The 27,471-nt window shown below is 42.8% G+C and overlaps 1 protein-coding gene across 6 annotated transcripts in view; it reads left to right on the top strand.

The window, feature by feature from the left end:
* Positions 1 to 27,471, top strand: part of DLGAP1 (DLG associated protein 1) — a 698,746-nt gene that overhangs the window by 534,488 nt on the left and 136,787 nt on the right. For all 6 annotated transcript variants that reach the window (XM_090039737.1, XM_090039733.1, XM_090039735.1 and 3 more), the window contains 2 exons: positions 15,667 to 15,844; positions 18,091 to 18,331. In XM_090039737.1, the coding sequence (XP_089895863.1) occupies positions 15,667 to 15,844; positions 18,091 to 18,331 (419 nt within the window). The remainder of the gene's footprint in view (positions 1 to 15,666; positions 15,845 to 18,090; positions 18,332 to 27,471) is intronic.

A 27,471-nucleotide genomic window follows, 5' to 3' on the forward strand; every position in this document is an offset into this window, starting at 1 on the left:
GGAGAAAGAGGAGAAAAAACCCACACTCTGCATCATCAGTAGCTCAGCCCAACTCAACAGTTTGCAGGTGTTAACCAGAAAAAATGCATATTCACAGCTGAGAGCTAGTCAAAATAGTTTTTACAAATAACAGTCATTATAAATCCCAGTCCTCTTTCTTCAAATAATCATTTGACGTAAACGAATCCACTCACAGTAGTTATATGCCACACCGTGTTGTATCACAATTAGGCCCTTAGTCTATTCTTTTTTTTTCATAGAATCACATGCAAGCTAGTCCTGATTGACTTCACACATTTGCATTTTTCAGAATTTCTCAGATAGCTTGACTGGTGGTTATACTATGCAGCTAATCACCTAGGTCACATGACATTGTCTCTGCTCCTTGACAGAAACTTTTTAAGATGGAGAAAAGAGTATCAAATAAAGGCTAATGCAGTTGTGATGTACATTTTCATATACATAAATGTCCATGTTACAATTTATAAAATTTTCATTAATGACATTGGCTTGTGAGGCTAAAAAATACTCCTAATTTCATTCATTAAAAACTAAACCAAGAAGGTGGTGTTCAGCTGTTTGGCCCCATAAGCCAAAGGGTCAGTCCATGGCCTAGTTCGGACCCCATGTGCCAGGATTGGGTTCTGTGCAGGCTTGATTAGCCCCTCTCGTGTGACAGGATCAGGGCCGTGGGGCCCCACATCACCTCAGCTCCATCCTGTGGGCTAGGATTCAGCCCAAGGGCACGTGCCACTTCCATCTGGCCCCATGTGCCAGGATCAGGGCCGCAAGGCCCTGTGTTACCTTAGCCTGGCCCCATGTACTGGAATCAGGGCCCTGAGGCCTCACACCACCTCAGCCCAGCCCTTCATCCCAGGATTGGCTCCCAGGACTCTGTGTTACCTCAGTCTGGCCTCACATGCTGGGTTCAGGGCCCTGAAGCCACACGCCATCTCAGCTCAGCCCTGCATGCCAAGATCCTGTGCAACAAAGGACTTGGTGCTGGGGGCCCAAGGTGGACCACCCCTGAACTGGGGTGTTTAGAAATTTCTTCCTCTGTAAAATAAGAAACTAAGACACAGAGGAAGTAGCAGGTATGCAGTGTCATGATTGTGCAGTGCTCCACTGCAGAAGAAACTGTTTTGCTTTGCTCCAAGGTAACCACAGACTTGGACTGATTGTTTATTTTTAATAATAAAGAATTCGCTTAGCAAACACTGTTTGCCAATATATGCAGAACAAAACATAATTGGCTGGCATGACACAGTGATACCGCTGGTGGGCACTGTGCCCAGAAGATGTTTTCTGTTACCAATACCAACTAATGCTTTCTAAAGGATGGTTGATGCTGACCATAGAAGTTTGCAAGACAGGGAAAACTCCCAGAGTCCAACAATACAAACACTGTCTCCCTTCTCTCATCCTTTCTGATGAGTTGGCAGGACAGTGCACTTTTCACCAGAGGTAAACTGAGCCTCTAGCATGTGAAGAAGAGAAATCTGAATATTAAATTTAAGCAAGTGAAGAGAGAAATAATGAAAATGTCTGAATATCCCATTTTGAAATTACATTGAGTAGCAGATTAGGACTACTGTATCCACTGTAAAATTAAAGGAATGAGTATGGCTGTGTCACCAAATCTCAACCTATCTAAAGAATCCCTTGGAAAGATAATTCAGGCCTAGTTTTCCTTGTTGCTAGGATAACAGAAACAGCAGTTCATATTGTAGAGATTGTACTGTTGCCAGGTACCTAAGAGACAAGGAAATGCCTGCATGTGGGCTGGATGCTCTTTTATTATGACAGCTCCAGATTTCTGTGATAGTGACAGAGTACTGTACTCGTGACTATGGCATGGCATAGACCCCCATGAAATGCTATGTTTGACTACAGGTGGGAAACCACCTTCCAGTCTGGATAGCAAGAGGAGAATGGCAAGTGGACCAAGACAATTTTCTGGAGGAGTACATCTGAGCAAAGCTGGAGGTAGGCTGCCAATGACTTCAGTTTGAGTTGAGAGGACTGAGAGGACTCCAGTAACCCAGAGAGGATTCTGTAATTGGGAGTCACCCCAAGTGACTGAGCCTGCTGACTGGTCATGAGGAGAGGCTGGAGAAGATGCTGTTGTATCATGGGGTATTTGGTTTGTGTGTTAGGAGGAACTAAGATAGAAGTTACTGCAGATGGGATCTATGCAGCAGTTGGGTCAGTCCAGGAGGTTCAGAACAACCTTATAGGGATGACGTTAGACAATCCAGGCAAAAAAAAACAAACCCATATCCTTCAAGGGTGACACAGCAAACCAAGAATATAAATGACAGCAGCACATGGTTGATTCTTAACTTTCAGGATGAAGAGAGGTCAGGTTAGGTTTTACTGGAACTATTCATTAGGTCAGAGTATATTACTTGGTATATTTATGTTCCTGAAGCTGGGAATATTGGATGATTGCTGGGAAAAGTGTAATTTCCCTACAGGGTCCTTTCTTAAGCATGGGAACTGCTTAAGAACACCATATTGGAGGCACTGAGCAAAGCATACTGAAAAATCAAAAAAACAGAAAGTGGACCAAAAGGGGACCAGCATGGTTTAATGACAGAATTGCAGAAACAACAAGCAGAAAAAAAAGCTTTTTGTAGAAAGTGACAATCTAATCCCAATGAGGAAAAATTTTAAAAGGGCATAAACACTAGCAAATCAAATGTAAAACTGTAATAAGCCAAGCCAAGAAAGAATTTGAGGAGAAACTTGCTAGAGACACAAAAGGCAACAATAACAATTTCTTTAAGGTCATTAGAAACCAAGGACATGCCAGGGAGTCAAAACAATGCTAATAGATGACCAGACCATTGCCAAGAAATGAAATGCATTCTTTGCATCTGTCTTCACTATGGAAGTTGTTAAGGAAATTCCATCATCAGATTCACTGCTCCCGAAGGACAAGTCAGTGGAGTTGACCCAAACTGAAGTTTCAATAAATGATCTTATAGAGGAAATTGATAAATTAAACAATATCAAATCACCGGGACCTGATGACATCAACCCCTCAGGTCCTAAAGGAGCTCAGGTTGGAAATTGTCAAACTCCTAACTGTAGTATGCAACCTGTCACTAAAAACAGCCTTGGTACCCCAGGTCTGGAGGGTTTCCAGTGTGACTTCCATATTTAAAAAGACTCTAGAGGGGATACAGGGAAATACAGATGGGCAAGCCTAACTTCTGTTTCTAGAAAGCTGGTAGAAACAATTATAAAAAGAATTGTTCAGCACGTGGATGGACATGACTTGTGGGGTCATGTTGTGAACATGAATTGTGGGGTGGAGGTGTGGATGAACATGACTTGCTGGGAAGGAATTAACATGACTTTGCCAAAGAGAAACCATTTTTCTAGAGTGTTTTGAGAGTACCAATAAGCAGGTGGATCGGGGTGATTCAGTTGATATATTATATTTTGTTCCCCCTTAGAGGCTGTTAACTAAGTTAAGTAGTCACTGAATTAGAGAATGTCTACTCATGAATTAGAAACTGGCTTAAAGATGGAAAGCAAAGAGTGAGTGTAAATGCTCAGTTTTCAGTATGGAAAGAAATAAACAGCGGGGTCCCCCAGGGATCTGTGTTGGGACCAGTTCTGTTTAACATATTCATAAGTGATTCGTAGATTCATAGATGTTTGGGTTGGAAGGGCTCTTAGCAGATCATCGAGTCCAACCCCCTGCCCTAGGCACCAGAAAAGAGTGATGAGGTCATATGACCCCAGCCAGGTGCATGTGTAGCCTCCTCTTAAAGACCCCCAAGGTAGAGGAAAGCATTGTCTCCCTTGGAAGCCCATTACAGATTTTGGTAACTCTTACTGTAAAGTTCTTCCTGATGTCTAACCTAAATCTGCTCCCCGTCAGTTTGTGGTCATTGTTTCTAGTTACTCCAAAGGGTGCCCTGGTAAACAGAGCATCTCTTACTCCTTGCTGTTCCCACCTAATGAATTTGTAGCTGGCCACAAGATCACCTCTCAGCCTTCTTTTGTGGAGACTGAAGAGATCCAGGGCCCTCAATCTCTCCTCATAGGGATTTGCCTGCAGGCCCCTAATCATATGAGTGGCTGAACCCTCTTGAGGTTGTCCATATTGAAGTGTGGCATCCAAAACTAGATGCAGTACTCCAACTGTGGCCTGACCAATGCCACATAATGCACGATAAAGTGCAGTTAGTTTTACTGATCCCTTCCTCACATTGACAACTCATGTTCATCTTGGAGTCACCAGTGACTCCAAGATCCCTTTCATCTGCTGTGCTGCTGAGTAGATCCTCCCCCAGTCTGTAAGCGTGCTAGTGGTTCCTTCTTCCTAGGTGCAGCACCTTGCATTTGTCCTTATTGAACTGCATCCTGTTCTGTTCCACCCACCTTTCCAACCTGTCCAGATCCACCTCGATTCATTCCCTACCCTCTGGTGTGTTAACTTTACCCCATAATTTGGTATCCAAGTCACTGATAAAGATGCTGAACAGCACCAGTCCAAGTACCGAGTCCTGTGGGACTCCACTGCCAACATCTTTACAGGTTGATACCAACCCATCCACCACCACTCTCTGGGTGTGACCCCTAAGCCAATTTGCCACCCACCTGACTGTAATCATCTACGTCACAGTCACTCAGTTTATCTATGAGAATATGAGATACTGTACTGAAGGACTTCTCAAAATCCAAGAAGATGACATCCACCTTGATTCCTATGTCTAAGCATTTTGTAACCTGGTCATAAAAAGAAACAAGGTTAGTCAGGTAGCTTCTACCTGCTGTAAATCTGTGCTGGTTTCCCTTTACCATCGCTGGACTCCCACAAATGTGATCCTTAATAATTTTTTCAAAGGTTTTCCTGAGGATAGATGTGAGACTAACCGTCTATATTTAACCGGATCCTCCTTCCTCCCCTTCTTAAAAATAGGGACCACATTGGTCCTTTTTCAGTCCTCTGGGACCTGACCTGAGCACCAAGAGTGCTCAAACAGCCGTGCCAGTGGCTCTGCTATGACACTGGCCAGTTCCTTCAGCACCCTTAGATGAACATCATCCAGGCTTGCTGACTTAAACACAACCAGCCCTCCCCTTCCCACTCCCCCAAAGTATCTCTTCACTAAGTCAGTGTTAACAACTGGTGGGCTGGTTTCCCCTTTATGCCTGTCTCTGATCCAATCATGAGATTTGTCCTGATCCGAGTTCAGGAATACAGAGGCAAAAAACTCATTGAAGAGCTCAGCTTTGTCCCCCCTATCTGTCACTAATTGCCCTCATTGGTCTTGTAGGGGACCTATGCTACCCTGCGCCTTCTTTTTGATCTAGAAAAGGGGATGTGTAGTGAGGTGGCCAAACCTGCAGAGAACACAAAACTATTCAAAGTGGCAAAGACCAAGGCAAACTGTGAGGAAATACAGAAGGATTTGGCACTACTGAGCAAATGGGCAACTAAATGACAGATGAAATTCAATGTATATAAGTGTAAAGTGATGCACATGGGCAAAAATAACCCAAGTTATACTTACGCTGTGATGGGCTCTGCATTAGCTATTACCACACAGGAAAGAGATCTGAGAGTTATTGTGGATATTTCATTAAAAACATCAGCTCAGTACTCATCAGCAGTCAAAAAGCAAACAAAATGTTAAGGATTATTAAGGAAATTGTAAACAAAACAGAAAGTATCATTATGTCATTTTATAAATCCAGGCTGCATCCACACCTTGAGTACTGTACCCAGTTTTGGTTTCCCCACCTCAAAAAGAATATAGGAAACCTAGAGAAGGTACAGAGAAGGGCGACAATGATGATTAGTGGTATGGAAGGGCTTCCATATGAGAAGAAACTGAAGAGGCTAGGCCTATTCAGTTTAGAAGAGAGACACCTGAGGGGCAACATGATATGGGTTTAAAAAATCCTAAATGGCAAAGAGGGGTTTATAATTTATTATCTCTCAGAATACAAGAACAAGGGGTCACAAAACTAAACTAGTGGGTACTTAATTTAAAAGGAAGTTCTGTTTCACACAGTGTGTAATAAGTGTGGAACTCACTGCCCCAGATGTGGAAGCTGATAGTTTAGCCAGATCCTAAAAGGGGTTGGACAAATTCTTGGAGGAAAGGGTCATCAGGAGCTACTGTGCACAAGAGTTAGAGATACGGCCTCTGAATTGCAACTTCCTAGTCCAGGGGTAAGCAATTATTTCAGCTAGAGGGCCACTTAATGAATTTTGATGAGCTGTCAATGACCACACACACAAAAGATATCATTTAAACAAATTATAGATAAAAAGGAAACAGTATATTAAGAATCAAATATCTACTATAACAGCTTAATTTAATTTCAAAAATATTTTTGTCCTGATTTATGTTTTTTTGAGTAATGTATATAGAAGTGATTGCATAATAAATCAATCACATGCATCAGAGCCCACCTGGGTTGGGGGCAAGTGCAGGTGTGGTCAGCCCCCTTAGCCCATGGCTGCCCTGCAGCACTCTGCACGGAGCCAAACCCTGCCTGCTCTTGCCTGAGGCAGCCCACACTGCAGATAGCACTACCCTGACCCCAGCCAATGCTCACAGCTTCCTGGTGCAACTGCAGCCACTTAGGTACTGTTCAGCTCCTGCCACCCCCAGCAGCTTCTCCTCTTCCTGTCCCTACTGTGCCACTCTGGACAGCAGGTACTGCAGGCAAGTGGTGGTGACCGTGGAGGCATGTGCCGGGCAGCAGATGCCCAGCCAGATGTGGGGGAAGCTGCAGCTGGGTAGCTCCTGCCCCAGTGCCTGGGGATCCAGGCACCTTCCACTCAATCAGCCACCCGGAGGTGGCTGCTCATTCCACCAGGCAGACAGAGTAGATGGAAGGTAGCTGGGAGCTGGAGCCCTGCACACTGGGGCAAAAGCCACCCAGCTGCAGATTCTTCCTACCTAGCTGAACTTGTGGAGCCCGGCATGCATCCCCGTGGCTTTCTTGCATTGCCTGCTGCCCAGAGTGGCACAGCAGTGGCAGGAGGAGGAGGAGAAGCCACTGGAGGCATGGGGAGCCAAGCAGTACCTGGGTGGCTGCAGCTGCACCAGGAGCAGCCCCACTGGGAAGCTGCATGCATTGGCCAGGGCCAGGGCTATGCAGTTGGCAGGTGCAGGTTAGGTGCATGTGGAAGTGCAGCATGGGCTGCCCCAGGCAGGAGCAGGCAGTGTTTGGCCCCATGAGGAGCACTCCTGGGGAAGCTGGACTGGATACAATCAATTGGCAGGTGCCAACCCACAGGCGAGATCCAATCAGTTGGTGGGCTGGATCTGGCTCATGGGCCATATTTTGCCTACTCCTTTCCTAGACCTTAAATGCTAGAGGCTGCAAGTGAGAGAGGAACAGTGAAAAAAACCTTGGTTCAGTCTTCTGTTCAGCATCTATTCTCTGCCACCTTGAGACAGGATACTGGGCAAGATGGACTTTTGGTTTGACCCAGTAAATGGCAATTTTTATGTTCTTATTGTTTAACATATTTGCTAGTATATAAAATGACCTGATCAATACATCCTTTTTGGTAAAAACAGAATTCCCGATCTCAGTATCTGTGCCAGACTTTTAATTAATAAACTGTGGTATGCCTGTCTAGAGTCTTTCCTCAATTTCTTTGAAACAAAAGTACTCTTTCTCACTTCCTGTCTTTTGCTGTTAAACAGAAGTCACATTTCACTAAGGGCTGCATTCTTCTGAAGGGTGAAAGGTTCCTTATAGGTAGCTTGTTTGTTCAGTGCTTGAGGGTTTTCTGAGATAGCCTATACTAAAATACTGCCTGCTATGACAAGACATGAATTTGATGGTGGCACCAAAATCAAGGACTGATAATACCACTGAATTTGTCCCTTGATCTTTACAGCATGGCCTCTGAAACAAGGACTTCATAAGTTCTCTGTTTGGGGAACAGAGAACACAGGTAATCATAGAAATATGTTTCTAGCCTGATTCTGGGGCTGATCAGCACTGAACTCCATGACCAGTCAGACACAAATGACTTTAAAGGAAATGGGGCTTTTAAAAAGTTTTTACAAAAATAAAATGTTGATCAAAGTCTTTTTGATCTCTGCCAAACAGACTCCTTGGCAGAACTCCATTGTTCACACGAGAAGCAGCATATTTTACCAGCTAGAGATAGACACGGCTATGGCAGCTGTGTGGCATTTAATTGTGCGCCACAGGCTGCATAGCATTTAAGTAAGCTAAATCATGGATTAATTCTCTGACATCGTCATTAGCCTTTTTGATAAACAAAAAAATCAGGCAGGCCGACATATATAAAAAGATATACCACAGTGTCCACTGCTTTTCACCCTGTCTCTGTGTGACGCGTGGTCCACCTTAACAAGCTACCAAGGGTTAAGAAATTAATAACTCTTCCCTTGGTTATCAGGATGCATGCTCATTGGTCCATGTAGCTAGACTGATTAATGGAGACTTTTATAATCGAAAGAGAAATGGATGCCATCTTGGTCTTATTCCTGTTGTATTTCTGCTCAGCTTTCCTGGTTATATGCAAGTTTCTGTTTTGCTTTCTCCTGACTGGCTCCATAGCAACTGTACTAGGACTGGTACAGAGATTTTATCTTCAAGGTAGGAAATTCCTATCAAGACAAGCTCATTATTTTAAATAAAATGGACAGGAAGATTCTAAGAAAAGTCAGTATTACATAATGTAAATGCAAAAGCAATAAAATTACCCCCATTTGGTAATTCACATCATAACTTGAATTCTTTGTTGATGTCCTTCAGTTTTCAGTTAGCATCAAACTGCCATTAATTACTTTACCTTTAAGCAAAACTTAAATGTACATAGTATGAAATGTAAATATGTTCTGGATTCTAACACCGGCCAGGCTTGGAAGCAGGGTTTTCAGTGTAGAAATAATTAATCCTATAGGAACTATTCTATCAGTGATTGCCTAGAAAAGAATTATCCTGGGATAGCTAACTAATAAGAGGCAAATATTTTTTTAATGAATTAAAGCGTATTTTTTTGCTGGATAACCTGCCGTTGTGCTTCAGCGGCAGAATCCTTCTCTGCTGCATGGGAGACCTCGGTTTGATTTCTGGACATGTGTATAACTGCAGCCATTGAGATACCGAATGTCTGGACTCCGTCTGGCCTTTGGATTCTATCTCAATGGTCAATGGGATGGAAGGTCTCCACTCCTCCATGCTCCTGCCTACGTCTATGTTTTGAAGGTCCTGGTAACCTCTCATATATGTACCATGACCTAGAAGGATTGATGGTTGCATACTGCTATGATGAATGTTCTTCACAACCTGGCTATCTATACACAGTACCATCACAACCTGGGAGTATTCATTGCATATTTCTGGACTCACCTCCATTTTATATTTACCTTGATCACCTATCATGCTTTATAGTGACATGTCAAGGTTGCCTTTTGATTTGACATTGAATGTTGGGCTATAAATCTGAACATTGAGGTTTCACAAAAAAATATATGTTCTCTAGGATTTATTTCTTTTTCATGTGGCAGTTTCTTCTTTGAGCCAGGCCTTTAGGACTGAAGTCAAGCATTGCTGGAATATCTTTTCCTTTTTCATCTAAAATAAAGTATAATAAAATGATATTTTCCCTAGGGACTGAAAGTACAATATTATCCATTCTTCCTCATAAATAAAATGGAAGTATTCCTACTATGCAACTTGCCCGCTCTTTGTAAATACTTGAAGTCAAATTTTTCTAGCCTGTCACATTTTCACCTAAAGTCATAGGATCTCACCCTAAAATCATTCAGAAGTATTCCATTCAGATACAGTTCCTCTAACACGGTGGTTCCCAAGCTTTTTAGACTCAATGCATCCTCCTTAGTTTTGAAGCATCCCTCGGAAAATGTCTGCTCTTTATTTTCACTCAGTTTTTGACCACAGAAAAATAATAGAGTGATTCTTCTGTTGGTGAGAACTCAGAAAGATCACAAAAAGTCTGAATATTTTAAACACTGTGAATTTCTATTTGAAATCTCTGGGTTTACCTGGGGTATTATGTTTGCACACCTAACAATAATAATGTTGTATGGCACCCTACAGTACCCTTGAAAGGATATCAGAGGCTGCGGCCCACTGGTTGAGAATCACTGTTCTAATATATTTTGAACACATTTACATTTGAATAATACTAGATAGTCAAGTTAGGTCTGACCAAAATGTACAGAACATAAATAACAAGATGGTGTCCAAAGGTTTCCCTGATTCTGGATTTATGTACTAGAATTAAATCATGGATACACAACCAAATTATACTTAATTAAAAATGGGAGGGAGAATTTACTGCTCATCAGCTTCTGCATGGTAACTCTTGTGTGTGCCTGAGCCTATCCCATTAAGTAGGAGCTAAACTGTGGTATGAGCAGAAGTTCAGTGTCTCCTAAGAGAATCCCTGCTCTCTCAGGAGAAAACATAAGTGTACAGATATTCATAATTTTTTTCTCAGAATAAAAGAAACCACTCAGAGAAAAATAACTTGGGAATAACCAGAGTGACCCGATGATCTCATGAGGTCCCTTCCAGCCTTAAACTTCTGTGAATCTGTATGAAGTAGCTCTAAGGATAATATCTCTCAAAAAACCAATTGTCTGTACAGGCAGTTAGTCCTGTTTTATTCAAGAGTAAGATAGCTAGATTCTAGGATTAGATTCTCCCACATTTACTTTTGGGCACATCTACACGAGACACTACAAGACACTACGTCACCGTAATGATGAGCTACAGCATGTAGCTCATCACTACAGCGGTGTAGCATCAACAGGTACTAACCATGATGCCACCACAACTGCGCGGTAGCAACAATGTACTGCACGGTAGTCGAAAATAACCTGTGCACCACTGGGACCACAGAGTACTGGCAGATACTGAGCAGTCATTTAGTACTTGCTAAAACAAATTCAAGTACCAAATGACTAAAGCAAGTACTAAATGACTGCACAGTACCAACTGCATAATCGGGGCATGTGTAGATGCACCCAGTATGGAGCAACATATTACAGTCTAAACAAAAATGGTAGAGTCAAACTTTATTTTTTTGTGTCTTACATTTACATCTGTATCAGTGGTCTAATACCACTCGTACCTCATACAGGTGATATATATATATATATATATATATGCTGAAACCAGTTTGAGATAAACCTAGTTGAATGTAGTATCAGATTTAACTGATTGGGCTCAAATGAGTGTATGTAATGTCTGCCCCAGACTGCTTGCTGTTTTAAGTTAAACCAGACTTTCCCAGCATCCTGGCATGCTCTCTGGGCTGGGCAGGCTTTGTGCTCCACTGCAGGGCTGGCTCCACCCCTCTGCTCCCTGACTGCAGCTCTGGCAGAGACTGTAGGCTGCTCCTTGTCTTCCCCCTCACCACTCCCTGCTAAGGAGGAATTTCCTGCTCCCCTCTGGGGAGAGATGTCTGTGTATTAGCAGATGGGAAAAAGGCAGAATCAACAGGTAGCTGGTAATTTCCCTCTGTTGTTTTCTCAATAGGGTGATAGACACTGTGTTATCAATTCCCTGCTGGGCTGGTCAGGAGAGGGGGGAGCCCCTCTCTAAACAGAGCATCCTGCTGGGGCCTGGCCACTGCCCCCTTAGTTCAGCACTGTGAAAGGGAGGGAGGGCTTCTCTAGAGTACTCCAGCTTCTAGCCTGAGCCACTGCAATTACAGTACACTGCATGTCTGAGGTGTCTGTACAGTTACAAACTGATTTAGCATAGCCAGGTTAGACTAACCTGCAAGGATTGAATCAATTCAAGCTCAGGCTTTTTGAATGTCTGTCCCTAGCCGTGGAAGTTAAGTGAGTTCCCAAATGACTAGAAAAGAGCAAATATAGTACCCATCTTCATGGGTGGATCCAGGGGAAGGTACAGGGTATGTGGCTATGTAGCCTGCTCCAGCTATACAGTGCTCTCTGAACTCTCTGAGCTTATTCTCTCATCAGTGCAGCTGCTGCCTGAGTTTGCACTGGTACAACTCTGGAACCCAGGTGGTAAATGCCACTTCTGCTTACCCCCTTCATCCCATATACTGTCTTGCCTCCCACTAAATTCAGCAGCAGGAGAAAAGTGGAGGTAAGTGGTAGCATTACCTGCCCCTACCCTAGATCCAACCCGCCCACCTTTAAGAAAGGAGACAAAAAGCACCCATGCAATGACTGGCTAGTCAAAATAACCTTGATACCCAGAATAGTTATGATTTGTATCATCATGATCTCTGTTTCTAAGCACCTAGAGCATAATAAGATGATCAGAAACAGCCAACATAGATTTGTCAAGAGCCAGTCATGCTTCACTGACCTAATTTCTTTCTATGGCAGGTAATGGGCTTTATGAATTGGGAGAGAGCAGTGGATGTAGGTCATAGGGTGCCAACCTCTAATCTAGACTGTGTTTCCTTAGCTTGTTAATGAGAATGTTGTGAGAGACTGTCAAAAGTCTTGCTAAAGTCAAGATATATCTCAGCCGCTGCTCTCCCCACATCCACAGAGCCTGCCATCTTATCAAATAAAATCAGGTTGGTCAGGCATGACTTTCTGCTGGTGAATACATGCTGGCTGTTCCTGATCTCCTCTAGGTACTTCACAGTAGATTCCTTAAGTACCTTCTCCATGATCTTTCCATGTATCAACATCCAGCTGATAGGTCTGTAGATCCCTGGATCCTCCTACTTCCCTTTCTTAAAGATGGGCACTGTATTTGTCCTTTTCCCATCATCTAGGACCTCAACCTGACCTCCAGAAGTTCTCAGGGAGGATAACCAATGGCTTGAAAATGACCTCAGCCAGTTCCTTCAGCACCCTAAGGCATATCCCATCCAGCCCTGCCATGTTGAAATCATCTATCTTCTCTGAGTAATTCCTAACCTGTTCTGCCATTACTGTAGGCTGTTTGTGTCTCTCCCTATCTTTGCCGCCAACTGCACTCATCATCCGATAGCTGCCTCTATTTGTGAAGACTGAAGTAAAAAAGGCATTAAATAATTCAGCCTTCTCTGCATCTATAACTAGATTTCTTTCTGCATTCCGCATGGAATCTATGGTTTCTCTAGTCTTTTTCCTGCTCTTCACATTCTTGTAGACTCCCTTTTTATTGCCTTTTATGTCCCTTGCCAGCTGTATCTCAAATTATGCCTTGACTTTCCTAATTTCCTCCCTGCATGCCTGTGCAATACTCTTCCCTAGTACAATGACCAAGTTTCCACTTTTTATAGGATTAATTTTTGAGTTTCAAAACTGTCTAACCAGGCTGGCCTCCTGTTCCCACTGTTCCATCACATCAGGATAGCTTGCTCCTGCACCCTTAAAAGAGCCTCCTTAAAGTACAGCCAGAAATATTTCAGAAATATATTGGAATATAACAGTGAAAACTCATCTTCGTTATACAGGAGAAAAACCTGTTTAAAATAGTTTCAGAGGTGCTGCAACAGATAACAATTTTTTTAATAAGTAAATACATGTTTTCCTTTGAAAATGAAACCACAAAGAGAGCTACAGTTGACTTAAAAGGAAAATTATCTCTAAATGAACTATACTTTTAAAAAAGAAAAATATCAAGAATTAATTACATTTATAAACTTAACATTTACAAAATTTGGCTTTGAAAGTATTTATATCCATCATTGCTAAAGGCAATCTGGAAATTATAGTAAGTTTCCTTTCCTTTCAAGCTCAAACAAAACATCAAACAAGTTGCAGAACCCCATTTGACCTCCAAAATAGCATCTCTGAAACCAATTTAAATGCGTGTTTGTCCAATAAAACAAAAATAACTTTTCATTGTTACATATTTCTGAAATTGCAGTCGGAGTCCCTACTGACACCAAAATGCAGATAAAGTGTTTTCACTTGTCAGGACAATATTACTAGTCTGAGTCAAATAACATGTCAGTTAAAAAAATGGATTAATGATCAGTCTTTCTGACCCCATGCTAAAAGAGGTCTTTCAGATACATTGTTTCTAGACACATCTCCATTTTCTAATGTCATGTTCATGTTAGTTTGAGAAACAGAAATGGACTTTTTTACACTTCAGATTTTAAATGAAAGATCATTTACAAGGTACTTAGTATGTTTTCTGCAAATGATAAATATCCATCCAACATTAAAAATGCCTTCAACCTGCAGCTTCTGTCACTATCCAAACTAAAATATACTGTTTGCACCAGTGTGGCAAGAAGTTGTTGGAGTGAGAGCCTATTGGGTTACAGTTAGGCTGTTTTATGACTCTGATCACATTTTGTTTGTGTGGTACAGATGATTGATTTACTTGATATTACATTTACCCTTAATTACCTTTGTCTCTTCAAGAGACAAAACCCTAAAGGAAATCAGCCCCTAAAACGCCTTCCTGCTGTTTTCAGTAGAAGTAAAGCATGCTCAGTAGCTGTGTGCATGATGAACCTGTCAACTTTATGGGCTCCTATACACATGCAGGGAGCCTGCTCCAACGCGCTGTAATTGCAGTTAATTGAGTCTGCTGGAGTGTGGAAATTAATGCACTCTGGCAGCCTCCAACATCACCAGGGCTGGATTAACCTTCTAGTGGGCCCTAGGCAAACAAACTTTTGGGGTCCAGGCCAGTTGAAGCCCCCTCCTCCCCCCAGCACTGCCACCCATGGGGAGTGGGGCTCAGAGCCCCGCTGGTAGGAATAAGCTGTGGCAGCAGCAAGGCTGGCAAAGGGCAGGGAAGGGAAGGGAAGGGAAGGAAAGGGAAGGGAAGGGAAAGGAGGTGGATGGGGCCATTCTCATCACCACGGCAGAGGGAAGGCCAGGCCCCTGAAGCTCAGGGCCCTAGGCATGTGCCTAGTTTGCGCATGCATTAATCTAGCCCTGAGCATCACATGTATCAACGTCCCCACACTGAAAAATGGCAGTGGGATGCTTTAAACTAAAGCTTGTTTGATGAGCTTTAGTTCAAACGGCCCCACTACTATTTTTCAGCACAGGTACACTGATACATGTGATGCTCCGGGTGCTTTTAATTAGTGCGGCTCCACTCCCCCCCACACACACCTCCCAGAACAAGTGTATAAACACCCAATGGTTTTCCACTAGGTCTTTTTCTTTGCCACTGCTTTCTGTGCCTTCTCATGTATTCTGTTGATGGTTGTTGTAATATTATTGGTTGAGGATATTATGTCTTAGACAGCTGTTTCTTTGATTGTACACACCTACATGTCTTTACCACTGTTTTAATAATGGACTTTGTATCTTTCGGCAGTTTACTTTTAAAGCAAGCAATATTAATCTCATTCTAATTGCCTTAAGAATCACATACATTGCACTACTTGCCATGTTTCCCATGAGGCTAAATTTTACTGTTGTCATCGCATCATGACCTTTTGCTTTGAACTCCAATAAATATCATGAAGATTGTGTTATTATGAACGCTAAGCTTGTAGTAAGACAAGAAAGGAAGTAAGTTCGAGAAAGTGACCTGGAAGTGAACCATTTCCTGAATTTAATACTGAATTTACTATATTGAATTTACAAATGGCTAAGGATTATATAGTCTGATTTGAGTTTTTCTAACTAATTTAAATGTCTTTCAACTGAACTGTTAATTAGCATTCTCAGTTGCAACATGGACTTGATTAATTGTTTCTTTCCTGCTGTTTCCTTCAAGGATATCCAGTGAACATTCTCCAAAGCTTCAGATCCGGAGCCACAGTTACTTGAGGGCTGTGAGTGAAGTCTCTATCAATAGGAGTTTGGACAGTCTAGACCCTGCAGGTCTGCTTACTTCTCCCAAATTCCGTTCCCGGAATGAGAGCTACATGAGAGCCATGAGTACCATCAGTCAGGTTAGTGATATGCATGCACAGTTAAGAAAACAAGATCAAACTTAGTCCCTAGCCAATTTAAATATTTATGCAATGTATGTAGTCCTATCATTCTCACTACTGTTGAAAGTAAACCAGATCTGCTACTAATTATGCATTCAAAATAAATAAATAATGACATGTATGTATCTATACTTTCGGTGAAGTATAATGTTTTGTAACATCAAATCTAAATTTTTAAAATTGACTACTGATTCTGATTACACAACATGAAAGTATGTGCTCAGTACTGTTTGATACTCTGATCACTTTAAAGGGTTTCATGTTTGGCACCCAAATATAGGCTTCTAAAAATGTAGGCGTTGGAATCCTAATGTTAGCAAGTAAAGACTTCCAGTTTTCCTTTGAAGTATGGAAACAAACGGTTTGCGGAGAAAAAAACAAAGACCACTGTTCTTTTGTATTCCACAAACGTCATTCTGAAGTGGACTTTAATAGACAATTTTAAGAAGGTTTATTAATTCCATTTTTACTAACATTTTTTAACTTGAAAAACTATAAAGTAATGGCCTTGACACACGTGTATGGTTCAGATGCTAGTTACAAAAATGTGTCTCATTTTCCTGAAGAAAAATGTATGCTATATATAGTCTGCAAGATAAACATCATGTAACTTGGTGCTTTGGAAATTACAAGTTTTGGCACAGTGATGTAGCCTAGTCTTGTATACAGTATGCTTTTGGAATCAACCTACTGTTACGTCTCTCTAGCTACCATTCATTTTTTAGATTTGAATCAACTATTAGCAAACTTATAAAGTATATAATAAAGTAAAAATACTGTAGGTTATTTGTTAAGGTAAGTAAACATCAAGATATTTCAAAAGTATAGGGCTTCAGACTTACAGAATGAAATAATGGCCTCACTGACATCAGTAGGAAGTCAAAAAATAAGTTAACTTTATCCTTGAGTCCTTGCGAGTGAAGAAAATGGACTAGAAAAGTGACTTCCATTCTGGATGGAGGCTCCAATGCTCAGGGATTGCTGTGTTTGGGCATTACTTTCTCAACAGTGCAACCTGCTCATTACATGCTGTGAAGTCCATGGCGCCTCAAAAACTCAATTTGAAGAAAGCCAAAAGAAGACAGCACCCCAACATGTTAAGCTTGGGATACAATTCTATACAAGACTGGTTGGTTAGTTTAATAGCTTAAGCTTAGAAAAAAGGTCAGAAAAATTAGGTCCCTATATCAATAAAAATAGGCAAAAAAAAAATTAGAGCAATTAAGTGTGAGATACTTGTTTGGCAATTTAAGCTATTGTCTGCCAGTTAGGGTTGTTCTTTACAGCAGGGTTTATCCACTGTTTTTTTCTAAGCAATCCCCCTTACTTCCCTTTGGAAATGATTTCACATCCTAATGGATTTCACTATACAAAAATATTCCCTGACGCGTAGCCTAAACTTTTCTTTCTTAGCATTCAGCCCGGTATAGAATGGGTTGTACTCTCACAGACCACACTAAGCACTTCTGATCTTCCCTGCACCTGCTGAATTCCTGAAAAAAAATGAATACTTCTACATATTACAGTTTAGGGTATATTTTTTCCTGTGATGATTATCAACAGTGTAACTGAGCAGGGTGACTGGGACAGTAGCCCCAGGTGTTGCCAGCTGGGGGACAGTGCAAAAACAGGTGCTGCCACCACACCACTGGGAGCTGGTGCTACCCTGTGCCAGGCTGCTGACCTGTTATGCCTCTGGGGATTACTATAATTCAGTAAGGCCCAGTTTAGGGCTCACTCTTGAGTGTAGAAACACGGGTTGCCCAGTTTGTAAGATATGCAGCATAGCCTTGTGCTTTTTAATGTAACCCAGGTTACAAGTTATCATTATCATCTAACAACCCCAGAACAAAGGTAAATGAGTCTGTTCTGGCTGTTAGCCAGGGTAGTCAGTCCTTTAATTCCAGTAGTAGAGGCTCTATCCAAGGCTTCAGGTTTAATCCCTATTGTTGGCCCAGATGAGTTTGGAACTGAGGTTTTAGCATCCATAACTCAGTATTCTATCTAAGTAGGTAAGTTTTTTATTTGCTTTTATTTTATAAAAAAAATAAAAATTCTGTGATGTGTAATTGCTTTTCATTTTCAAAGCATCCCTTAATTGGGATTATAGGTATTGCACCAATTTGGGGGTTTGTTTGTTTTTTTAATGTGGAAATAGGATGGATCTACGAGATATAATTAAACTGCCTGTGTTTTGCCTCCAGGTGAGTGAGATGGAAGTAAATGGTCAATTTGAATCAGTCTGTGAATCGGTGTTCAGTGAACTAGAATCTCAGGCAGTGGAGGCCCTGGATCTGCCAATGCCAGGCTGCTTCCGCATGAGGAGCCACAGCTATGTGAGAGCAATCGAGAAGGGCTGTTCCCAGGATGATGAATGTGTGTCGTTAAGGTCCTCATCTCCTCCACGCACAACCACTACTGTGAGGACCATCCAGAGCAGTACCGGTGAGTAACAAAAGGGGGATTCAGGAAGGGGCAAAAGAAAGATACCAGTTATCATAACATACGACATGCAGGGTCACATTTCAGCTCCCCTTTGTCAGTACACAACATCTGAAATGCATGGAGATGCTATATTCCATCTTTATTCTGGGGTTAGACAGTGGGAAAGACTTAGAGCTGCCCTCTACATGGGAACATGAAAATCAATGACAAAATGAGTTATGTGGATCCTCTGGCCCAAAATATATCCAGGAGAGCACAGAGGCCACATTATCTATCTCCTCTTCTGGGGTTAGCAACTGCAGGTTGGCTGCATAGGAGCAACAGGGGCTAGATTCTCAACTAGTATGAAGTAGACAAGTAAAGGGACTATGCTGACTTAAGTGGATTTAGTTTAGATTCATTCAAGCCTTATAATGGAGGGGGTTTAAGAAATAGATTTGAATATCCAGGGTCAAGTTTTTTTTTATATCTATTCCTGGTTTGAAAAACCCTTGTTTGAAGCAGAAAGAAAACAATGATAAGTGCTAGATATAGCTATCTGAATTCTCAGAGAAAGAACTCAGAAAACCAAAATAAAATAGATATTTTCATAGGTCTTTTAGAGGAAAAAAAAAGGAAACAAAGGTTATTAAGTGTACACTAGTATCTCTGGAGTGGGATGGCAGGAGCTCCCTCTTCTGACTTATTCTTCTCCCTCCTTTACTCAAGCACCATTTAAATCTTGATTCAGGTCATTAGAAGCTATTTTAAAGTCCACCGTTTTTTTCCCCCATTCTGTATATTTTTATATAGTCTGAGTTTTCTCTTTTTATTGTGTGTTATTGCAGTCTTACAGTGTTTATATACAGTATAATGAATTCCTTCACCCAGTCCTTTCACAATGACATTTAACAACAGATTTGCATCATCAAAAGACACTTTCAGCTCTTGCAGCAAATATTTTCATTTGAATTCATGCTGTTTTGAAGTATCAAATGTAAACATTATTAGAAATATGTTGACAATGCTCATGCTTCAAAGCTCTTTAACAAATAATATGTGAAAAAGTCATTATAACTTAATGTATATTAAGACACATATTCAAGTAACACTAATGCTAATGTTCAAGGTCATTTTGTGTGTGCAGCATTTGCCTATGCAGTTTGCAATCAATTGCAGAGGAAGGCTTGGATGTGTTAGTTTATCATCCAACAGTAGCTCATGACAGATAGCTTGTGAGGTAGGTTGCTCTCTCTTCTGTCTGAAGAGTGTTTCAATGCTAAGAGCTTGCGGTATGCAGGTGCCATTATTGAACTATACTTGATGCCTCAGAGCATTTTTTTTTTTTTGTTTACCAAAACAGCATTTTGAAGAACAGGACAACAGCTTTGTTAAAACTAGCCCTGTTCTAAAAGAGAATATTTTGAAAAAAATATTCAAATAAACATCAATCTGCATAAGATTAGATAATCATTTCAATTTAAAACAAAGTTGTGGTGGCATAGAAAAATTTCACGTGTTTAGATATGATGTGGGGGGCGAGTAGGAGTAAGAGGGAAAAAAAATGACTGCAAAGGTAGCCCAAAAGGTTGAAGAAAAGAAGGAAATGTTTAGGTATTTTAGGCTGCCATTTGGTTATGCTTATTTTTGTTTTTGGCAAGAGTCCACAGTGTGCTGAGCCACGCAAATAAGCACAAACCCAGGCATGATTCCTTCCCTTAAGCTTATAGTCTAAAATAAATGAAGTCAGCAAAGGATGCAATGAAGGAGACAATCCTATATCTAGAGGGAGAAAACTTCCTCAGCCTGCTACTCCTTTTGCAGTGGGTCTTTTAAAATGAAGAGAAGAAAGCACCTTGCAGACCTATTAGCTGTGTTATATTATCTTTTATCTTTAATTTCCAGAATTCACAATGTCTGTCCCTTAGAGGGAAGCCACTCGAACCACATTTTTGTGGCTCAAATTTTAATCTAGTAGATTAAAAATCTACTAGTTTTAATCTACTAGATTAAAATGCTTTTTTTCTCGGGTCTGAACCTGAGTTGGTTGTTTAATTCCATCTGTCCTCCCTTGTTCTTGCCTAAATCTGATAGACAGTGAAACAGTAATCATCTTGAGTAGTTCCTATTCATGTACAGTTCAGTACAATAGTGGGGAGAGAACTTGCCGGAGATATAGGGAGAGTAGAAAAAGAATCTCAGAAATGTCTCTACAGATAATGAGTAGCGGGTCCCACAGGGAGTGGTGGGGCCTATGGGGAGTGGCATAAGAAGTGGTGGGGCTGCAGGGAGTGGCATGGCAAGTGGCAGGGGCTGCAGGGAATGGTGGGGGGAGCGGTGGGCAAGCATGCAGAAGGGAATGCAGGGAAACAGGGGTGGTAGGTGGCAGCTAGGGACCCAAGGTGGGGCAGCAGGAGTCCAGAGACTGGGCATGGGTTCTGCTTGGCTGCATCATGTGAGGCTCATATGCAGTCTGCTAGTGCCGCACACGATGGAGCTGGCAGCCCAGCCCCATCTCTCTCTCTCCCACCCCACCCACCATAACCCCACACCCTCCCACAGCCTCCACCCCAACCACATACCCCACACCCTCCCACAGCCTCCACCCCAACCACATACCCCACACCCCACCACATACACCCACTTACTGCTCAGACACACCATGCAGTAGGACTATTATGCAGTCACCTCTAGATACACTTCATAAACACATAAATCAGTACAAAATATTTTTAAATAAAATTAAAGGAAGTTATAGTAGTTGTTTTTTTGTATATGATTTGTTTGTTTTCTGGTTTCAAGCTTGCAGCCCTCTTCCTCCCAAAAGGAGTACTTCTGGGTCAAGGGGAGGGACTTCTGGTGGCAAAGCTCAGGGAGTGGGGGAAGGACTTCTGGTCCCAATATGGTGGCTGGGAGCAGGGGAAGTGTCAAGGGGTGGGGCTACCCATGAGGCCCTCAGCAGCTCGCCAAAACTCAGTAAGTGGTCCTCCACCCAAAATAACTGCCCACCCCGATTTAGGAGTTTGTAGACTAAACACAGTATCTTGAATCTCACTCAGAAATGACCAGAAGAGTCAAGGAATTGATGTAATGTGTTCCTTCAGCTGACAGCACATAATAGGCCACTTCATTCTGAACCAGCTTTATATACTGAGTAGTCTTCAAGTGTGGGTCTGTGTACTGTTATTTGCTACAACAAACAGAAGGTCACAGAAGCATAAGAAGTCTGCATCCAAAGTGTTGCAAGGGCCTTGTCAGGCTTATTTTTTCAACTCCCATTCTCCACTGGCACAGAACATTATCGCATACAAATAGACTCTGCCCACCTTGGCACTTGTGTGGGTAGAGCTTTCATCACTCTTATCCAATTTTCCACACACATCAATCGAGTTCCTTAAGAGGCAATTCCATCAGACAGAGCAGTGAGTCAGCACCATCCTTCTTCATGTAGGCAATATAGCAACCCCCCACCCAAACCAATGAAAACTCTACTTTAAATTTCTATCACAAAAACTGCTGTCTTTGGAGTAGCCATCTGTGAATGGGAGCCTTAAATTGATCAGATTTATTTCTGGGGCAAACAAGAAAAAATTATAAAATAGCTCAGCAGTATTTTAGTTAAAATCTGCTGTAAGTAAAATTTGGTGCTGCTGAAGTGAATATGGAGCACCCCTCCCAAGTCACTTCTTTATTAATTGAGGAGACCATATTTTTAAAACCTGGTTTGAGCAATTAGATAACAGATCCAAAGTGCAGAACATGTCCCAGGCTTCCTTGAGCAGAGAGAGGGAAATAAACCATGCAAATCTTTTGACGCATGATTTTCTACGCTTTTCTAACCTGTCTTAAGGTTCAGTTTCAACTTGCATTAAGGAAAGCTACTACTTAGCTTCTTTTTAACCAGCCCTTTTTTGGTATTGTTTTCCTCACTTTGGGCATAGACCCTGTAACTTCTTCCGCTGTCCTGACTCTAAGTGAAAATCATACTTAAAATGTGCCTGAATTACTCAGTCTTTGTTTCTTTATGGGCAGATTAGCTCTTGAACAAACAGCTCTGAAAAAACAAAAAGAACTTTGAAACAGCTGGTACACAGTCAGTTCCAACTTCCTGCTCCATATGCAGTGATTCCCCCCCCAAATGCCACCTGGCACAAGCCCTGTGTTTATTTCAGTTGCAATGTTTCTATTGGGTATGAAAGCCTCTTGATATCCGTATATGAAACACTAGGCCCCTCTTGGTCAGATATTCCAAAGAAGAAAATAAAAGCAGTCTGAATGGTTGAAATCCCTTAATCATTGTGTATTGAATAAAGGATTTTTAAAATCATATGTAACATCTCTTTCCCAAAAAACCCAAAAACAACCCCCAAAACTGTCAAGACTGTAGTGTCCTAGAGTGTCCTAAAGAAACCTTTGAGATAACTATATGGTCCTTTCTTTTCTGCTGTCCGCAAACATAACTCAGTTGAATTGCTGTCTATTTGTTTGTTTCTTTTTTAATCAGGAGACTAATATTCTTGGGATTTGCTGAATGGTGTTACTGCAGATAATCTTCCTATTTCTGTTTCTCTGAATGTACACCAGTCAGATCTTGTGGAAACAGTTTCTGTTAATTACTGTGTAGCTTTCAAAATTAGGCTTATTTTATTCAGAAATATTATTCAGTCTAACATATACACTAATGATTGACTAAGGCCTTGGACACCTGTTCATTTGCAGCACTACCCTCAGTGCTTTCTAGCATTACAAAAATAGAGTGCTATGGGTCATGCATACATGCAAAGACCCTTCCCCCCTGCTGTAAAGGTATCCTCTCAAGTCAGGGGAGTTATGGGAGGTTGCTCCTTTGACAGCCTACCCAGTCCCCGACAGTGGCAGGAAGCTGTATATGATAGCTGTTGCTGCTCCAGGGGGGAGGGGGAGACTTCTCTCGGGAAGAAAGAAGGAAGTTTGAAGCTCTGCTGCCTTCTGGGGCTAGGTACAGACAGTCAAAAAGCCCAAGCCTGAATTGATTCAGTCTTTGCAGGTTAGTCTAAACTGCACAAATTAAATTGAAACAGAAGTGAACACATTTACCTTTGATTCAGGAAGTGCAGCCACATGCCTACAGTGGCTCAGGTGAGAAGCTAGGGGGTGCTAGAGCATGGTTCTCTGGGTGTGTGTTCACTTCCTGCTGCCCCTGTGGTCTCTGGGATTTTCAGTCCAGAATTACAGCAGCAGGACTCTGCAGGGTTGCTCATTACTTCCTCTTTCTGCTTTCAGATGCCGCTGGGATTTGTAGTCCACAGTTGTAGCCAGCAATAGGTTTGAGCAGGGGAAGGTATGTTTAACCCTCCCTCCCTGGCCCCAGACCCCAGCCAGGGTTTGCCGGGGGGGCAGCCCCCCTGCAGACTGGGCTGCACCTCCAGCTGGGATTGCCTCCTACCCCCACCCTCTTGTCAGCCAGCCCTCACTGCTCCAGCTACAGAGCAGAGGAGCAGGCCCAACCCTGTTCTCTGGAGCAGACAGCACAGCCCAGCCCAGGGCTGGAAAGCATGCTGGGATTGTGGGGGCTGTGATTTAATTTGAACTGGTAAGGGGTCTGGGGCAGAAGTTTCATAAACTGGTTTGACCCAAATCAGTTAAGTCTGATACTACATCCAACCAGGTTTATCTTAAACCAGTTTTTGAAACTGGTTTATATGCACTGAACTTCTGTTCTGTTACAGGTTTAAACCAGTTTCTGATAACTTAAACTGGTTTATGTGTAACTTCTGTCCCTAGCCTGACTGTCCAGGAGCCAACCATCCTTCTTCCCACCCTTCCACACATTCTATGTTCTTCTGACAGTTCCCTCTCAAGTCACTACAACCCATGATAATTACAAAGTAATTTCACTAATTACAATAATAATTCTATTATTACATATAGATCATCCTTGATTAATACATAGTAGTATCTCATATGTCACTGTTTATGATGTGTTGCACAACATCATTACATTAAGGTTACCATATGTCCAGGTTTTCCTGGACATGTCCTCTTTTTGGGTCCTCCCATCTTGGTCCATGCAGTTTTTTTTAAATCTGAACAAATGTCCAGGATTTTTCTCTACTCTGCTGGTGGGAGCAGGCAGAGGGCAATTGGAGGCAAGGGGTATCACATGTGTCTGTGTGAGCACACACACTTGGCTGGCATGCAGCCAAGCAGGGGGCTGGGAGCAGCCCCAGCAGCTGGGTGCAGGTAAATCTATAGGGAGCAGGGGCTGGAGGACCAGGGCTTGGGGACTGTCTGGGGAGTAGGTGTCACAGGGTGTGGAGGGGATGGGTGTGTGAGGGAGGCAGGTGTCTGCTGGCACTGGTGGAAACTACCTGGGTGCTAGGGTTGCAGCAGGGCAAGGGGGTGTAGGGAGCAGGTACCTGCCCCTCCAACAGGGGAAGGGGACAGGGGGGCCCTTTGAGAGGAGCAGTGCTCTGTGGCTAGATTGGCAGCACAGGGGCCAGTGCCTGTGCTTACAGGGGCTGAGTGGCCAGGAGACACTGCCCAAGGTGGGGAGGAGGGGGACATGGCCAAGCCACCTCCTGCAATACAGAAGCCCCAGCCCAGGGGTGCCACAGGCCTCCCTTCCTCTTCCCTCCCACCTGCACCAGGGCCAGACTCACAAATTGGAGTCACTGTGGTCTCGCCTGGTCGGGATGGGATCAGCTGGAGGCCCCCTCCAGCAGGGCTGGGGGAGCTGTGCCATGGAAGTCTGGGCATGGCGGGGAGGGCAGTAGGCTGTGGGTCAGAAGTACAGGGCACTGGCAGCGCCAAGGAGCTGTGGATCAGGAGTGAGGAGCCTGGGGGCAGGGAACTGTCAGTTGGGAGTGAAGGGAAATGGCAGGGCCAAGGGTCTGTGTAGGATTACCATCTGTCCAGGTTTTCCCAGACATGTCCTCTTTTTTAGACCCCTGTGCTGCATCTGGGTAGGTTTTTAAAATAAAAACAAATGTTCGCGTTTTCTGCTCTCCGGGCTGGCTGCTTGGGGCTGGGAGCAGCGGACAAAGTGATTGGCTGCCAGGAGTCATGTGGTCCCTGTCCAGGCTCCGGCAAGCAAGATAAAGAGAAAGAGAGAGAGCGAGCAGGCATGGGCACAGTGTGGGAGCTGCTTGGGCAGCAGGGCTGGGGGTCAGGAGTGAGGGGAACCAGCTAGGCTGGGGGGCAGAAGCAGCACTGGGGTGGCAGGGGCTGCAGGCTTGGAGTGAGGGGCAGGGTGGGGGCACGGAAGAGGGCTCTGGGTCAAGAGTGAGGGGCACCACAAGGCTGGGGGGCAGGGCAGGGGGTTGCAGGTCAGGAGTGCAGGTGCACTGCAGGGCTGGTGGGTAGGGCAGGGGGCTGCAGTAGTGCTGCATTCCTGACCTGGGAGTGACGGGTGCTGGGAGGTGGGCAGGGGGCTGTGGATCAGGAGTGAGGAGCACAGGGGACAGGATGGGTGACTGGGTTGGGTGTGCAGGGCACTGGCAGCACTTTTGGTTTTGCCGCCAGCACTTCTAGTGTCAGTGATCGGGCGCTGGTGCCCCCCGAGTCAGAAGGCATCACTAGCCCATGTCCCCACCATAATATTCCCCCTGCCCCCCCACCCCCTCCATGATAAGTGTCCTCCTTTTTAAGCCTGGAAATAGGGCAACCCTCGGTCTGTGGGTCAGAAGTGAGGCAGCAGCAGGGTCAGGGGGCTGCAGGTTAGGAGTGAGGTGTCCCCCCAACAAGTGTCCTCTTTTTTGGAACTAGAAATATGATAACCCTCATTAAATATAAGTTTAAATGTGGAATCCCAGTAGTTTCTCTCCACTATTCACAACTGTGTGTTACAAAACCAAGGAGTAATAACATAATACCTAAGAATATGTTTTGTTTGGGTTTTTTTATTTAAAAAAAATAAATTTCTGTAGCCTTCTAGTCAACATGCAGTAATGATGTGGCATTTGCCTCCTAAATGTCTCTGTTTCCATATAAAATGGTAAAATCATGTTCTCAGTTTTCTGTTTAAATAAGGCTACTTTTAAAGCAGGGGTAAAGCATAATAGTTTTATATGCAAAGCCTGTTTCAACTACAAATGAATTCCCCTCTCTCAGAATTCACAGAAACTGTCAAAATTGAGTGACCTAAGTTTTTCTCTTTCATCATATTTCATCTATATCATTAAGGGTTAATATGTCTCCACTGTGGTCATTTCTGTGCCAGCTGCTCTTGTGTATGTACCCTGGATTTAAACGAGATAACTTGTGTGCTGTTAATAGCATAGCCACAGCAGCATGTGGAGTTCAGCAGGGCTGCAAAACCCATGCAAAAAGCTGGATACATACTCAGGCAATCAGCCCACTCAGTTCCACCTACACTGGTTTAAAACTAGCTAGGTAGGCCTGTGAGAGCTGCAGTAACTGCAACATAGACATCCCAGAATTTAAAATGTCCATATAACTTTCCATTCAACTGTGTTCTGCATTTCCCTTCTTCCCAACTCCCAAGTATGTCTGCTAGTGTTCCATAAACTGGGTAAATATAGTATTGTGTGTCCTTTCTCTTTTCCTTTCCCTCTATAGGTTCTTGAGGTCAACTTGCTCTTAAGCGAACTTTCATTTTTTGTTTAGAAATGCTTAGAAAGTCTTTTCCTATCCTATATTTTTTGCCAGGTCCTCTGGAAAGAAAGCTATCATTCAGAAATGTGGTCTGTATGGAAAGCATCCTTCATTTTGGTGATGCTAGCTATATGATACTCTGTTAGATTATTAGAATGGTTATGGGCTTGACAGAATAAGAGGAAATTGGAGGAAGTATGGATTTTGCTTGAGAAGATGATATTAGGGATTTGTGTATAATCAGTTAGTTTTACAATCTTAACTTTCAGGGGGATTCAGTCATATATGGGTGATACAAACGGCACAGTCAATGTGATATGCTTATTATAAATTTTTCTCACAAAATAAGAAAGTAATCTGGCTCCTTTACATAGGTCTGTGTGGGATGTATTTAAACAAACATTAGACGGTCTTGTTCAGCAATAAATTCCTCTACCCTGCATGCATCATACAGGCTTATGTTAATTTATGTGCATCATGATGTGATCAGCAGCACAAAGCCATCTTGAACGGAATCCGAAATCACAGTTTGGTTTGATTATAGGCTTTTTCATCGGAACAGGAAT

Source organism: Crocodylus siamensis, chromosome 3, assembly GCF_052110815.1.
Source record: "Crocodylus siamensis isolate JL-2025a chromosome 3, ASM5211081v1, whole genome shotgun sequence".
NCBI classification, from domain to species: domain Eukaryota; kingdom Metazoa; phylum Chordata; order Crocodylia; family Crocodylidae; genus Crocodylus; species Crocodylus siamensis.